We start from the raw sequence: 13063 nt of genomic DNA on the forward strand, positions 1-13063 counted from the left end.
ATTAAGTGATTTGGAACCTGGGGATTGGGATCAAGTAAATCTGTGTATTTGTGTGATGATTAACAAGATATAAAAAGTAATAAACGTCACACACACAATCAGGTTTTTCTTAGTTCTCTCAAACCGTTATGTACTTTATACAAGATTGGGAGCACTTATATTGCCTCTCAACTGCTTTCATCCAGTTGTACCTCACGTCACATCTGGTTGCAAAAAAACAAGATGGCGACCGCCCAAATGCCAGAACTCGAGGCTTCCAAAGGGCAGTCCACAAACCAGTGGGTAAAGCCACGGTGATTCGTCCACTTCTTATATACAGTCTACGCTCTCAACATTGCGACGGCTTAGACGGCGGCTTGCAGCTAACGGTTCCAACAGCACTAACAGTGGGAACTACCGCAAGAGCTAACAGTGTTTACCTGAATGGGTGCTACACTTCCGGTATCTGCCGTATGAGTGCAGTGCAGAGCAAAGGCCGTGAGCTAACTATCGCGGTATGCTGGACTTAAGCATGCGCGGCCGGCCCCGGGAATGTCACCACCGAACAGAGGAGCTCGGGTAACAACACACACCAGAGGGAGCGTGACTTCATGCTCTGCTCAGGTAGACATTACTCCACTATATCTTCACATAGCAAATAGTTTGTTTGCTGCTATATCAATTCTCTGAATCCCTTATATTGCACCTCTGCTCTGCTGTTTTTTTTCTTCTTGTGAAATATTGGAGGATTTATCCTCTCCAGGAATAACAACTACTGAAATGAAAAAGGAACAGCTTTGTGTGAACTCCTCGCAGACGTATGGGACTTGTGATGAGGGGGAAGGCATTGCTTGGCCATAAAGGGTCACAAGAGAAAGGGTTAGTAACTTGAGGTCTAGGTCAGTGATTGGCATTTTAGTTTGTGACCTCTTACATCGCCCATCATCATAATCTATAGGTCATGAGAAGACCAATCAAATTGAAAATTTGAAGAAAAATTTAGATGTTATTCGACCACTATGACTATATTTCTTTCACTTTTTAACAAAATTCTGGCCTGTTTCAGCCACAATATCTAGCCGTGTAGACTAAAGCAGTGCTTGCCGGGGTACTGTACCGCTCCTAATGGTATTTCACGGTGACTCTTTCCTTGGTTTTATCAGCGTTCCCAAAATGAGTGCATTCTCCACAGCCTGTGAGCTGCTGGTCCAAGGAAACATCTGACCTTCCTCGCTTCTTTGCAGATGTCAAGACGTCCTTTCTTACTGCCCTTTCGCAACTCCAGCCCTTCTCTTTTCCCGCCTCACCAAAACAAAACAACAACTGTTCGGCTTTATTAAGCCCCAGAGCCTGCTTCCTCGCGACCAACTGCAACGCGCTCCTTGACAGGCAAACCATGACATAATATATTCATAACAATCTTTGCTTTTCCAACACAAATGCTGCATGCTGTTCTTTTCATCTGCACACTTGATGAGGCCGTGCCCCACATGTGCACAGGGTCCACACGGAGATGGGATACAAGCTACACATACGTAGACACATCAATATAGAGCACTCCTAATCACAGTCACCCTTGCCTTGCGCTGGAAAAGCACACAAGGACAACACTCCAAAGTGATGTTGAGAGCAATGCTCTCCGATCTTGAGAATGTCAGATTGGAAACGAAAAACAATGCCTTTGGCAGCTTGAACGACACTCTTTTGACTTGCAAAGTCGCCCGAATGGTACAAAAAACAAGTGCAGCGGAGACGTGATTCCAGCATTGTTTGACATGGGCGGACAATGTTTAGTTACTATTCAAACCCCCAGAAGGAAATGGGTTTGAAATAAGAGCATGTGGAACTAATTAGGTCAGAATGGTGAGTTTAAATTGGCCTGATTCAAGCCGAGGTATGACACAACAAAGACAAAAAAAAGGTAAGAAGGTTCCACGTAACATGTTCCATATGGAAATGTGTTCTTGATGAAGCAAATCTAATAACATGATCATTTTTTCTTCATCAAAAGCGTGTATCCAGATTTGATGGGTGGCTTTAATCAGAGCTCTGACTGGATTGGGGACATGATCCAGCAAAGTTTTTGAGCCAAAAGTTGGTTCTGACATCAGCCCATGGGGGGAAACTTGGTTATTGTTTATGGTTATTTTTCATTTAATAATAGATGATTGACAGGTATAGCGCAAACTCAATTTATCCGCAATCAGAGCGGGCAAATTATGCTAATTCAAACAGAATGGTGCTTGGGAATAAAATGACGAATGATACATTGGGAGGAGGCAGACGCTCTTTCATAAATGACCTTGGAGACAAAAGCAATGAACTCCGCTGCCTTTCCTTATCTCTTTCTCTCCTTTATCATCGTCTAGCCCTGTGACGAATCATTATTATCATTATTGAATGCTTTTAATCCTTTTTTTTGATTAATTGATGAATCCGTTATTTAATAACCTTTGTGAAAAAATTGTGCCCTTCTCAGGTTCCAAATGGCCCAGATGTATTCAAATTGCTTGTTTTGATCCAACAGTCTCAACCAAACATATTCAATTTCAACTCATCACTGCAGACACAATTATCAAAAGATAATTGGTTAGTTGATTCATACAGAATTAATCGTGAAATGTGAAAATTTCACTGGTTCCAAATTGCTACTTTTTTATAAAAAGTAATCTCCTTGGGACTGCAGATCCCACAAAGCAAGCAATTTCAGGACGTCACCTTGGGCTCTGGGGACGAGCATTTATCACTATTTTCTGACATTTTAAAAACTTAAAAATATCTGTTGCTCAGAGCCCTAGATTATATAAAACGGAGAAAAGCAGCAGATCCTCATATTTGGGAAGCAGGACTTCATGTTCTGTTGATCACCTCGTCAACTAATCTTCACCTCGCTCCCCGTAAATTGTTCACAGTGCAGGGTCCATGGGGATTACAGAGCAAAGGTGAAAGGTGCCCGCTAATCTTGGCCTGACTCCACAGTAAACATGTGACCCGTTTGCGGGACATTATGTCAACACCCTGAGGGTTGCACCAGGAAACATAGAAACCTGTAGGTGACATCATGGTAATAGGAATCTGCACGAATTGGAGAGAGAGGGTCTCCTTAAATCAAATCTAATAAGGTAGCAGTGTGTCAAAAGTCACAGCTCTGAGAGTCGTTAATGGTTGGATTTCTAGACGGATCATTTCTTTTAGAGCATAGCTGAGGGTCATAATCAAGCCGTTTAACACTGGGCTCCCTCTACTGGTAAATAGCTCTTTTGTGTTCTCTCCCTTCCTGTCTCTCTACCCCCAACCTTGTATATTGAACCCATTTACTGTCACACCAGCATGATGTCAGCACATAATTACTCTATGGGAAATAGATGGTCCTGCAGCAAAAAAAAATCCCCCCTTGGCCCAGCAGGAGGTTAATGTTGTCCGAGAACCGGTGCAGTTATGCGAGGGCTGCGCTCGCTGCCTGGCATGGGGGCCTAGCGTGTGCCTTAGCAACAAAGGTCAGAGTCAGAGAGCTTCTGGAGCAGAGCTGTGTGAAAGCTTGTTAATATGGTCGCTATGATGGATTTCATTTACAGCGTCCTGGAAGTCATCTCTGTCACAGGCCTGGCGCACATTCAAAGCACTACAGAACTACAAAAAAACGAAACCTCAAGCCACAGCCGAAAGGCAGAGACGATGTCATCATTGTCAAGACATTGTACAGTATGCGGTGGCATCCATGTCATTACCTCAGTGGAGAGAGACAAACATTAAGGATTACACTCCGTTAATTGATTAGCTGATCCGCAGAAAATCATGCAACACTAATTTTGATATTTCAATTGTGTTCGTTTAAGTCACTCATCAAGCAATATTTATACTATTTAAAATTGAATGTCTTTGACAAGCAACTTTAAGACATAGATATTAGAATTAAAGAACTGCAATTTTCACCAGCTTTTGGAAAAGCTGAAAAGAACTGACCCAAACATTTACCAATCTTAGAATGGTCAACTTTCTACTTGAAACTTTCGTCTTTATTTGTAACTATGTGATATGCTGCTCGCTCTGCCTCACTTAAAAATACATCACAAGTCCGCCCATGTTGAGACGCAGACAAAGCAACTGGCTGAGGCAGAACTTTGTTTGAGCCAATTTGTTCGAATCCTCCCCAGGTATAGGAGCTGGCCTGTCTTGTTCCTGCTTGTCCTTTCTCATTGAAGAACAGGGACATGAAATATGGGGCGGATGCTGCATGCATGCCAGCCTGGAAAATAGATGATGTGGCTCTGAGAGGAAAAAAACACCGCGTTTCAAGTCTCAGTGGAAGACAAAGACTGGACGTTCACATTGGAAGTCAAACTGGGGAATGTTTCCCTTAACACCTACAGTGTAAAGTTTGTTAACCTGGAATTGTCTGTTACATACATTGAGTGAACCAGCACGCAGACTAGCAGCAAAAACCCTGAACCTGCTGATCTAAATGGAATCCAGTTGTTATTAGTTCTCCTTGTGGCCAGAGAAAGAGCTGACATTATATCATGTGTTATTCATATATGCTACAAATACAAGTTCTGCAAAATAGAACACAAGAACTGACCGGAACAGGCTGATAAACTGTCAATGGTTTTGAAACACTGATGGGGTGGAACTTGAACTAACCCAGATAGACTTTGACACTGAAAAGGGATATCTGAGCCAACTGGGCGCTCTCTCTGACCAGACAGAGGAAGAAGACGCTCGGGGAGAGCTGTGCTGAGCTCAACTCTGACCCGACTGGGGTGTGAAAGTCTGATGAGAAAGTCCAGAGACAGCATCGGGTTTCAGCTTGTGTGTTAAGCTTTTGTGGAGGGGGGGGGGGGGGTCAAATGAGTCCAAAGCAGCTCCGAAGAAATCAATGCAACACATGTAGGGTTAGGCCACATGAGCATAGTCCAGCTACCCCCCGCCCCCCTGTATAAATATCCCCACTGCGGAACAGCAACTGGTTAATCAATCTGTCTTAATGCACCACCACACGTCGGCCAACTCTTCGTACCGGCCTCCTGGGTTTTTAACCATCACGAACAACTCGTCTGGAAGATCTGATTCCATTCCTACTGAAAAGATCCTAAATGCGTCTGACTCGAGATGGGTCACATCACGGCGATAATGTCTCTCTGGGGGAGGACACTGTTTGGGGAAGGAATGTTTTACTACAGTCCAAAAATATATTCTCAGCTCAACTTTCATTTGTCTGAGCGTGCAGCACGCAAGCTGCGTGCGGCGCTCCAGGCAGACAGAGTCATGTCGCTTGGAGCGGGTAGGCTACAGCTGGCTAATAAATACTGGCTGACACTAAGTGTGTCAACCATCGGAGGAAGTCATTCATAAATGAGCCCCGGCTAGAACAGAAACATGCACAAGACAGGCAGGGCGAGGAGAACCGGCACGAAAGCTCAAGAGGCGGTGTCATGAAATATGTATGCAAACATGATGTTGCATGGAGCCGAACTGCTCCATCTTTCCTCAGCAGCCTCGAATTCCTGACAGCAAAGACAAGAGGTTTGCACAGACTGGGAGACAAAGTGGAGAGACCCATAAAAGGGAGCACTAATGATTCCCACTCATTGTGCTTTGACATGAAGTAAGCTGCAACTCATTATTTTCATCAATCGGACAATTTTGTCTGTGAAAGGTCCAAAAAAATGTGAAAAATTCCAATCACGAGTTCTGAAATCCCAAGGGGACATCTTGAAACTGCAGCCCAAAACATGTTCAGTTTGAATTTATATAAAGACAGAGGAGAAACATGATGATTGATGGATTATTAAAAATGTCGCTGGTTCAACACAGAACACAAAAGGCATTTTACGCCATTGATTGTATTTGTCTTTTAAATGAAAGCCCATCTTCCTGTGCCCTTGTTGACACGGCTCCCTCCATCCATTCATCTCAATCAGGCTGAATTACCCACAAGCAGGTAAATAACGCTGAAGTGCAACTCCTCCACTCACCACTGTTTGGACATACTGTCCTTGTTGAATCTCACCTATAGGGCATGGAACGCTGGTGATGACTGGGATATCATGAGCCACAGCCCAAAGGGTTGCAACCAGTGGGACAAAACACACGCAAGCACAGACACAAACACATCACATTTGGGACATTTCACCCGGAGCTCTCAAAAGCAGCTATTAGTCATGTGTTGCTTGGCTGTCATAAACATAATAAACAGCACAATGCACAGGTTTTTTTTGCAAACGCTACTTGATTCCTTAAGTTCTAAAACCAACAATGTGACTTTTATGTTTGCCACTAAAATAAATCTGGAATTCATCCATAATTGAAAAATTGAAGTATGTTTGAAGTGCCCTGAAAAACTGAAGTATGCCGAAAGCGCCAGCGAAATGCCTCAAGTGCTACCGCTGATTACCAAAGAGAGTTTCAGCATCATCAATTATACAGCGTGTCCTCTCCTCCGAGGTGCGCACTGAATGGACTGCGAGTTAAAATGTGATGTTCTGCTTCTCACACACAGATCCGGAGGAGAGAATGGCAGAAAGCTATAATTTAGCGAGCTTTGTCTCCTCTGGAGATGTTGCATTCTGCCCAAACATGTGTTATAGATCTGTAAGACATGATACTAAAAGCAGCCAAAGGTGAGACATGCATGAAGAATAGAAGAGAGACGCATACAGGATAAATGCACAATATGCAGACAGGTTCATTTCAACCTTTTTCTTTATGTTTCTAGGTGAAGGTTACATTTGACATGTGCCTGATAATAACTCAATTAAGAAAACAATCTATTCGCTACTTTTGCCCATGGATCTCGCCTATAATAGGCAAAAAAGACTTCACATCTTGTCCGCCTCTTACCTTCAGCAGACCTGGAGAGCACACCGCCACACACCGGGACCGAGACACATAAAGCCTGAAGTGCTGTCAAAATAACAAACTTCAGACTCCGGCTCCCGAGGTTCATGATGCCGGGCTGAAGCGTGGACGGGACTGGCCAAAACTGTTTCACTGCAGCGCAACCATCATACAATCCAACAACAGCTGATGTGCAAGGAGTCCCCCCCACCCCCCTGCCCCTCCCCCCCCCCCCCCCCCCCCCCCCCAAAAAAATAAAATGACTTCCTGAAATATGATCGAGCGTATGAGCGGTGCTTTAGGAAATCCCGAGGACAGCTGATTCAACTCCGTGCGCTTTCCCCATTCAGAGACGTCCAAGTCCAGAGCTGCCTCGCGCAACCACCCCCCCCCCCCCCCCCCAAAAAAAAGTGAGGTAAATGAGGAGCCACCGGGGAAAACATTCACAAATAGACAACACAAGCCGCTGCTGTCTCAGTCGCCCACTGGAATGGCATCGGTTCCAGGAGCAATTACTGGAGAGAAGTGTTGTCTTATGAGTGGGGACCATGTGCTTCAATGACACGCTTCGTGCTCTGCGAGGTCCTAACGCCTCCGCCAGGTCGCGTTATTAAACAAGCATCAAGCTACCGGAAATTAACAAAGCACAACATCCGGTTACAGATTTCAAAATAAAAAACCCTATAACAATTACAATGCACGTTTGCAATACTGTTTTTACAATAAGATTAAATAAATAATAAAGAACGTACTTAACGAATACAGACTAAAATAATTAAAATCAAATGCTGTTTTAATGCTTTTTGTGTACGTCCTCTCCTATGACCTATCATAGCCTGAATACCACAAGTGGACATCCCGAAGAAGCTATTATTTAGACCTTGACATAAGATTATTGATGTCAAATTACAGAAGTTCTGTACAAAGCAGAGACATGTAAACCATATGACACAAAAAACAAACAATTCCTGGAAGGTGCAGGACGCAGAGCGCGAATCTAGCGTTTTATTTTGAAGGCAAACTTCTCCATTTCCGGCCTTCCTCTTATCCGTTTCTCAACTTGACTCAAAGGGGTTCGGTAGGCGCACACATACCGTATATTTGAATATTTCAGCCTACGCGGCCCTCACTCAGATGTTATTATGCATGCAAGGTGTTATTCAGTCAGAGCAAGCTGAAAGCATTTGTGTGTGGGAAAAAATGCCGACTTGCAAATTTAGGTGAATATGTCAATTTAAAAGAATATTTTTCAAATTTCTCTTCTTAATGCATACAGATATGCAATGTTGATTGCTGGGTAATATGTGTTTTGATATTGTCCAATGTCAAATCTGTGTGTGTGTGTGTGTGTGTGTGTGTGTGTGCGTGTGTGTGTGTGTGTGTGTGTGTGTGTGTGTGTGTGCTTCTGGTATCTAGCACAGGGGCTCATCGTGATGGTGGATAGTCTGTTGTCTGTGTACAGAACAGGGTGGCATGAGTTTGAAACCATGAATATTTCAAGATATCTGAATCAATATATGAGACTCACAAGCAGCTATACTCAACTTGTCATTGAAGCACCGGTGAGATGCACTAAATAATGACTGTGCATGGACCCATATGTGGACATGGCCCATTCCAACACTGTGGCTCAGCTCAATAATGCTCTTCAGCGTGTGCCCTCTGCACTGCACCACATGGCTATCCACTTTAGGAGGGAATGCAGGCAGACAGCAGGTAGGTGTCCTGTTTTCTGAAAGCTGTTTCTCCCCTGACAGGAGAAAATGAAAGAGCAGCGTTAAAGGTGTAGTGTGCTCGCAGCATGAAGACTTCGGGTAAAGTCACAGCAGCACATCCAATTGTTGCCTAACGCCGTTTGAAATAGGAACTATAGGGTGTCATAAAACCCCATTTCCTCAAAAGTCTTCTTTCAAGTTCAAATATGAAAGGAAATAAAAGACTACCGAGGAGTATTGCTCTGCATGCTGATTTCAGTGGAACCAAACATTCAGCTATAGGACGTTGCAAAGAGCTGATCTTTTGCTCTTTCTAAGAACCAGGATGCTTGAAGGAAGATAAGGTGCAGAGAAGAGCAGGCAGTAAAATAGGAATTTGTGTTGGTGTGCTCGGACAGATAACACTCAATAATAAATCCCAACTTCTGGGAAATTATTCCATCCAACCTCTGTTATTATGTCAATGCAGTTAGGGGGAAAAAACACAACTTTTCACCAGTGTCTGAAGACAAACATTTTACTGTCACATTTGGAAGAAACCAGAACAAAATATGTTTAAACAAGTCAAATATAAAATACACATGATTCAATTTAAATACAAAATAAAGTTGAAGAATTGTATTGATAGTGAAACAACACACACAGTAAATAACCTTCTTCAAGCAGCAGACATGGTTCCCAGTTGTCTTTAAGTTACTCATTTTAGAAAGACAGACACAATTATGATCCATTATTTATGATCTCCTGTCGTCCAAAAACACCCACACGTGCATTGTGCTCTGTCAAGAAATAAGGTTTACAAAAACAGTCAGGCGTAATCATCTGGCGTAATCTTCTCCAAGACATCGGGGCAAATTTAGATGGATGAAACAGCTGGACTATGAAGAAACTTCAACTTAAAAGGCTAATGAGTAAAATAACAATTAAGAATAATGAAGAGCGTCTGCTCTGTTGCCTGTTATTTCAAAAATAAATATTCACTTTTGATTTATGTCCCGCTCCATCGTGTCGTGGAGAGCCACTCTGAGCACGCTCACTTTGGAGCCCACACATCTAAATCTGCAATGGCAGGCCACCGTCCATCATGAGACAAAGACGGGGACAAAGACTCCATTCAAATGGGCACTGTCCATTGACGTGGGCATTCCCAGTGAGAAGAGGTCACATTCCTCCATTTTACAGCTAATCTCTGGCCCTGAATGGTGGCAGAGCCCACTTCAGTTATAATGAGGAAGACGACGGTTGAAGACTGTCCCGGAAGGGACTGTGAAGCATAATGAATGATTCTGTCTGACATCACATGAGATCATGTGAAAGTGGCTGCGTGAGAGGAGCTCACTCTGCATCCCATTACACCAAGCATTCTGGAAACAAAGGCAATTTGCAATCAAGTGAGAAGAAGATAACACAGATTTTTAAAAAGCATACGTTACTGGTTTATATCGTATACATCAAAAGGGTATCAGTCATGCGATATCTGGTTTGTGACCAAAACAGAATTTTGAGACATGATTTCATCCGTTCATTTTGGTCCATCTTGCATTTGTAATTGCATAGCACAAGGGCAGCTGGGACAGCTGCGCCACGGAGACAAGCATCTGTTTTTCTCAAAAGACAAATCTGTGGCAATCTTTCAAAAAAAAACAGCAGAAGGTCATTTAACAAAACCAAGAGCTGTTTTGAAGGTATTTCATCAAATATGTTCTGTCCTCCAAGTCCACCAATCAGTCCTAAACTGATCATCTGTTTCTTTATCCACACAAAGATGGACACATCGTTACAATTAAACTGTTTTATCAGCAGGTCATTGGTGAACCAGGTTAAAGGTGTTTTTTTTATTTTATAATTCTGCATCAAAATATTGTATTTTTTATCCAGATGGGCAGAAGAGTCTTTGATGGTTCTGAAAAAACTTCCGAAACAGAAGGTACAGTAAGCGATGTTATTAAATGACCTTGTGGGCTTTTGAAAGATTACCACAGATTTATCTCTCAGGAAAACAGATGTTAAGCTCGGTAACTTGGATAATAAGTAATGGAAATACACGAGACAAACAAGACACTGGCTGAAGGACCGGTAGAGCCGTGCCGTGGCCTACACTGATAGTTTAACTCATATTCAGCACAGCCAGAGGGTCACAGGTCACTTCATCAGTCTGTTATACAATGCGACAGGCCTTGTCACGTCATCGTCTTCATCTGTCATCGGCCGTTCAGCTGTTGCTCCTTTGGAGAATCTGATCCAACAGTTTCTGCAATAAGAGAGCAAAACACTCAGATTACTAAAACACTTGGCAGCTGTAGATCATCAGTCTGGTCCTCACAAAACCCACGAGGCCTTTTTTTCCAATCCAGGCGAACGCACAAAAAACGTCACATGGAAATCAAGCAGTCCTGCACAGACGGAGGAGCGAAACCTCGTCCCTTCCGTCCTCTCACCCACACGTTCAGGTTTCCAGCTCCTCTTTCCAGGATCCTGCTTGATCAACTGGCATCGCATCCTCTTCCCTGTGTTATCTGCCACAGCAGCAGTGTGGCTGGAGCAGCCGTGTGTGTTTTGCACCCACACTGTCTGCAGCTCGGCTGAATGGTGGCACTGCACTGTGGCTCTCTCTGCCACTGAAGGGCATTTTGTTTCACCGGGAACACAGGCCTCACACACTCTGAGCACAATGAGACCGTTCACGGTTTCGCTCCATTATGAGAGCGCAGCGGAGAAGAGAACGAACATAGGATTCCTCCAGCAAATCAAACTCTGTCCTGGGTAATAATTATTGATCATGCAGTAAAAAAAAAAAAAAAAAAAGTAATAACCACTTCATGTGCAGAAAATGCATCTTTAAGATCAGCTTTTCTAGTCAAACTCCTGGGAGACGTGCAAGAAAATAGCAAAAGTTTGGCAGCAGCGACATCTAGTGGAACAATAAGCTCATTGCTCTTAAAGAGAAGGCAAGCTCAATAAATCCTTTCACAGATTTCCTGTGAATCCTATTCAACAATCAGCATAAATCACATTTACATCCATTTTTCTTTTCATTGCTGCATCTCATTCCTTTGATGTTTCTTTACAGAGTTACTTACGATCAGTTCAGCAGAACTAAATCAAAGTTCACCTCAATGACAAGTTACCAAAGGTAAAAGTGCTTCATTGGAGCACAATATGAAAGGGAATAAATCACTGTCAGACTACCATGTACAGTATATTATTTATTGTAATATGTTATCCAGCCCGTAACTTGTCTACCTCAACAGGAGAGTACCCAGAAATACACTGTGCGTCCCATCCACCCCCTTGTTATTGTCTTCCTAAGGTCGGTTTATAGATATCCTTCATCCTTCGCGTGTTCCACTCAAAGTCGTCTCAGTGAACCGTGATGGACTTGGTGGGCGATTTAAAGACTTTACTTTTCCACAGTTGCACTGCCGTGAAGAGAGAAGAAGCCATTGTTGGCCATTACTGAAAAACGTTTCACCGTTTGCGAGGTTTAATTGAGCCTATCGAGGAAGGTTGTGTTATCACTTGCTTAATTGCCTGTGGGTCATATACACGATTAATGTTCTGTTCAATGTCTCAGGCAAGTTGTTAACACTGTGGCGGGCTGGTTGGAGGTTATTTGCTTTGTTCCATATTTTCAGGGATTTGATGATTCAGCTCATCATTTCTGAATATATATCTATATAACTTCCGGGAGATCAAAATAGGCAGGTGTGGTGCTTAAACAACACAAGGACCAGTTTGTTTGCGCTAAGGTTCATCTTATCCTATTCAGCACCTTAATATCAATATTTTTCTCCCTTACGTATGAAAGAAGGAAATCATGTTATTCCACGCTCCCTGTCAGTATCATGTGCTGTATGTGTAACAGGTTGCTTTAGATCTTCTCTCACTCTTTATGCTCTGCACCACTCCCTTAAAAGGAAAAGAAATTCGAAATGTCTTTTGCATCGTTCTAAACCCAAATTCAGCCTGGTTCTATTCATCTGTGTTTTGGCAAATAAAGATTTAGAGATTACCTTTTTGAAAAGTTCCACTCGCTGCCTGTTGCTCAAACACACCTCCCTCTTCTTCTCCTCCTCTTTCTTCCTCTTCACCTCTGCATGCGGCCTGTAACAATATGATCAGTTTGTGCCTATTGTGAGTTGCTGGTAAAGAAAAAAATGGCAGTTTAGGGTTGATTTTGCACCACTACTCAACTACATGGAACACTATATTCTGTATAAATCCACAGTCTAACACCTTGTGAGGCCAGGACGTGAAAGAAAGAAAATTAGATTAGAGCAAAAGTCTTGGCAGAGGAACAAAAGCAGCATCATTTGTTTGGAGATATCACTGATACAGACTCTGCCTTCACACATGAAAGCAATACAAGAGATAAGGATGCATCTGATTGCAAAGAAAAGGCATCTGACAGTGGGCCAAGGTAGAGATTGAGATGTAACTCACCGCTTAGATCTCGACTGCATCTCTTTCCCAGTAATGGCTCTATCTCTGGGTTTGAAAAAGTTATCTGGAAACACACACACACACACACA

The 13063-nt window shown here is 43.0% G+C and overlaps 1 protein-coding gene across 1 annotated transcript in view; it reads right to left on the minus strand.

The window, feature by feature from the left end:
• Positions 1 to 7366, minus strand: part of adam12a (ADAM metallopeptidase domain 12a) — a 63303-nt gene extending 55937 nt beyond the window's left edge. The window contains 3 exon segments of the mRNA XM_076093933.1: positions 6820 to 7107; positions 7110 to 7323; positions 7325 to 7366. Of these exon segments, the coding sequence (XP_075950048.1) occupies positions 6820 to 7107; positions 7110 to 7323; positions 7325 to 7366 (544 nt within the window).
• Between the last annotated feature and the right edge of the window lie 5697 nt (positions 7367 to 13063).

This window comes from Anarhichas minor, unplaced genomic scaffold, assembly GCF_050575085.1.
Source record: "Anarhichas minor isolate MPS153535 unplaced genomic scaffold, ASM5057508v1 ptg000017l, whole genome shotgun sequence".
Taxonomy (NCBI): Eukaryota; Metazoa; Chordata; class Actinopteri; order Perciformes; family Anarhichadidae; genus Anarhichas; species Anarhichas minor.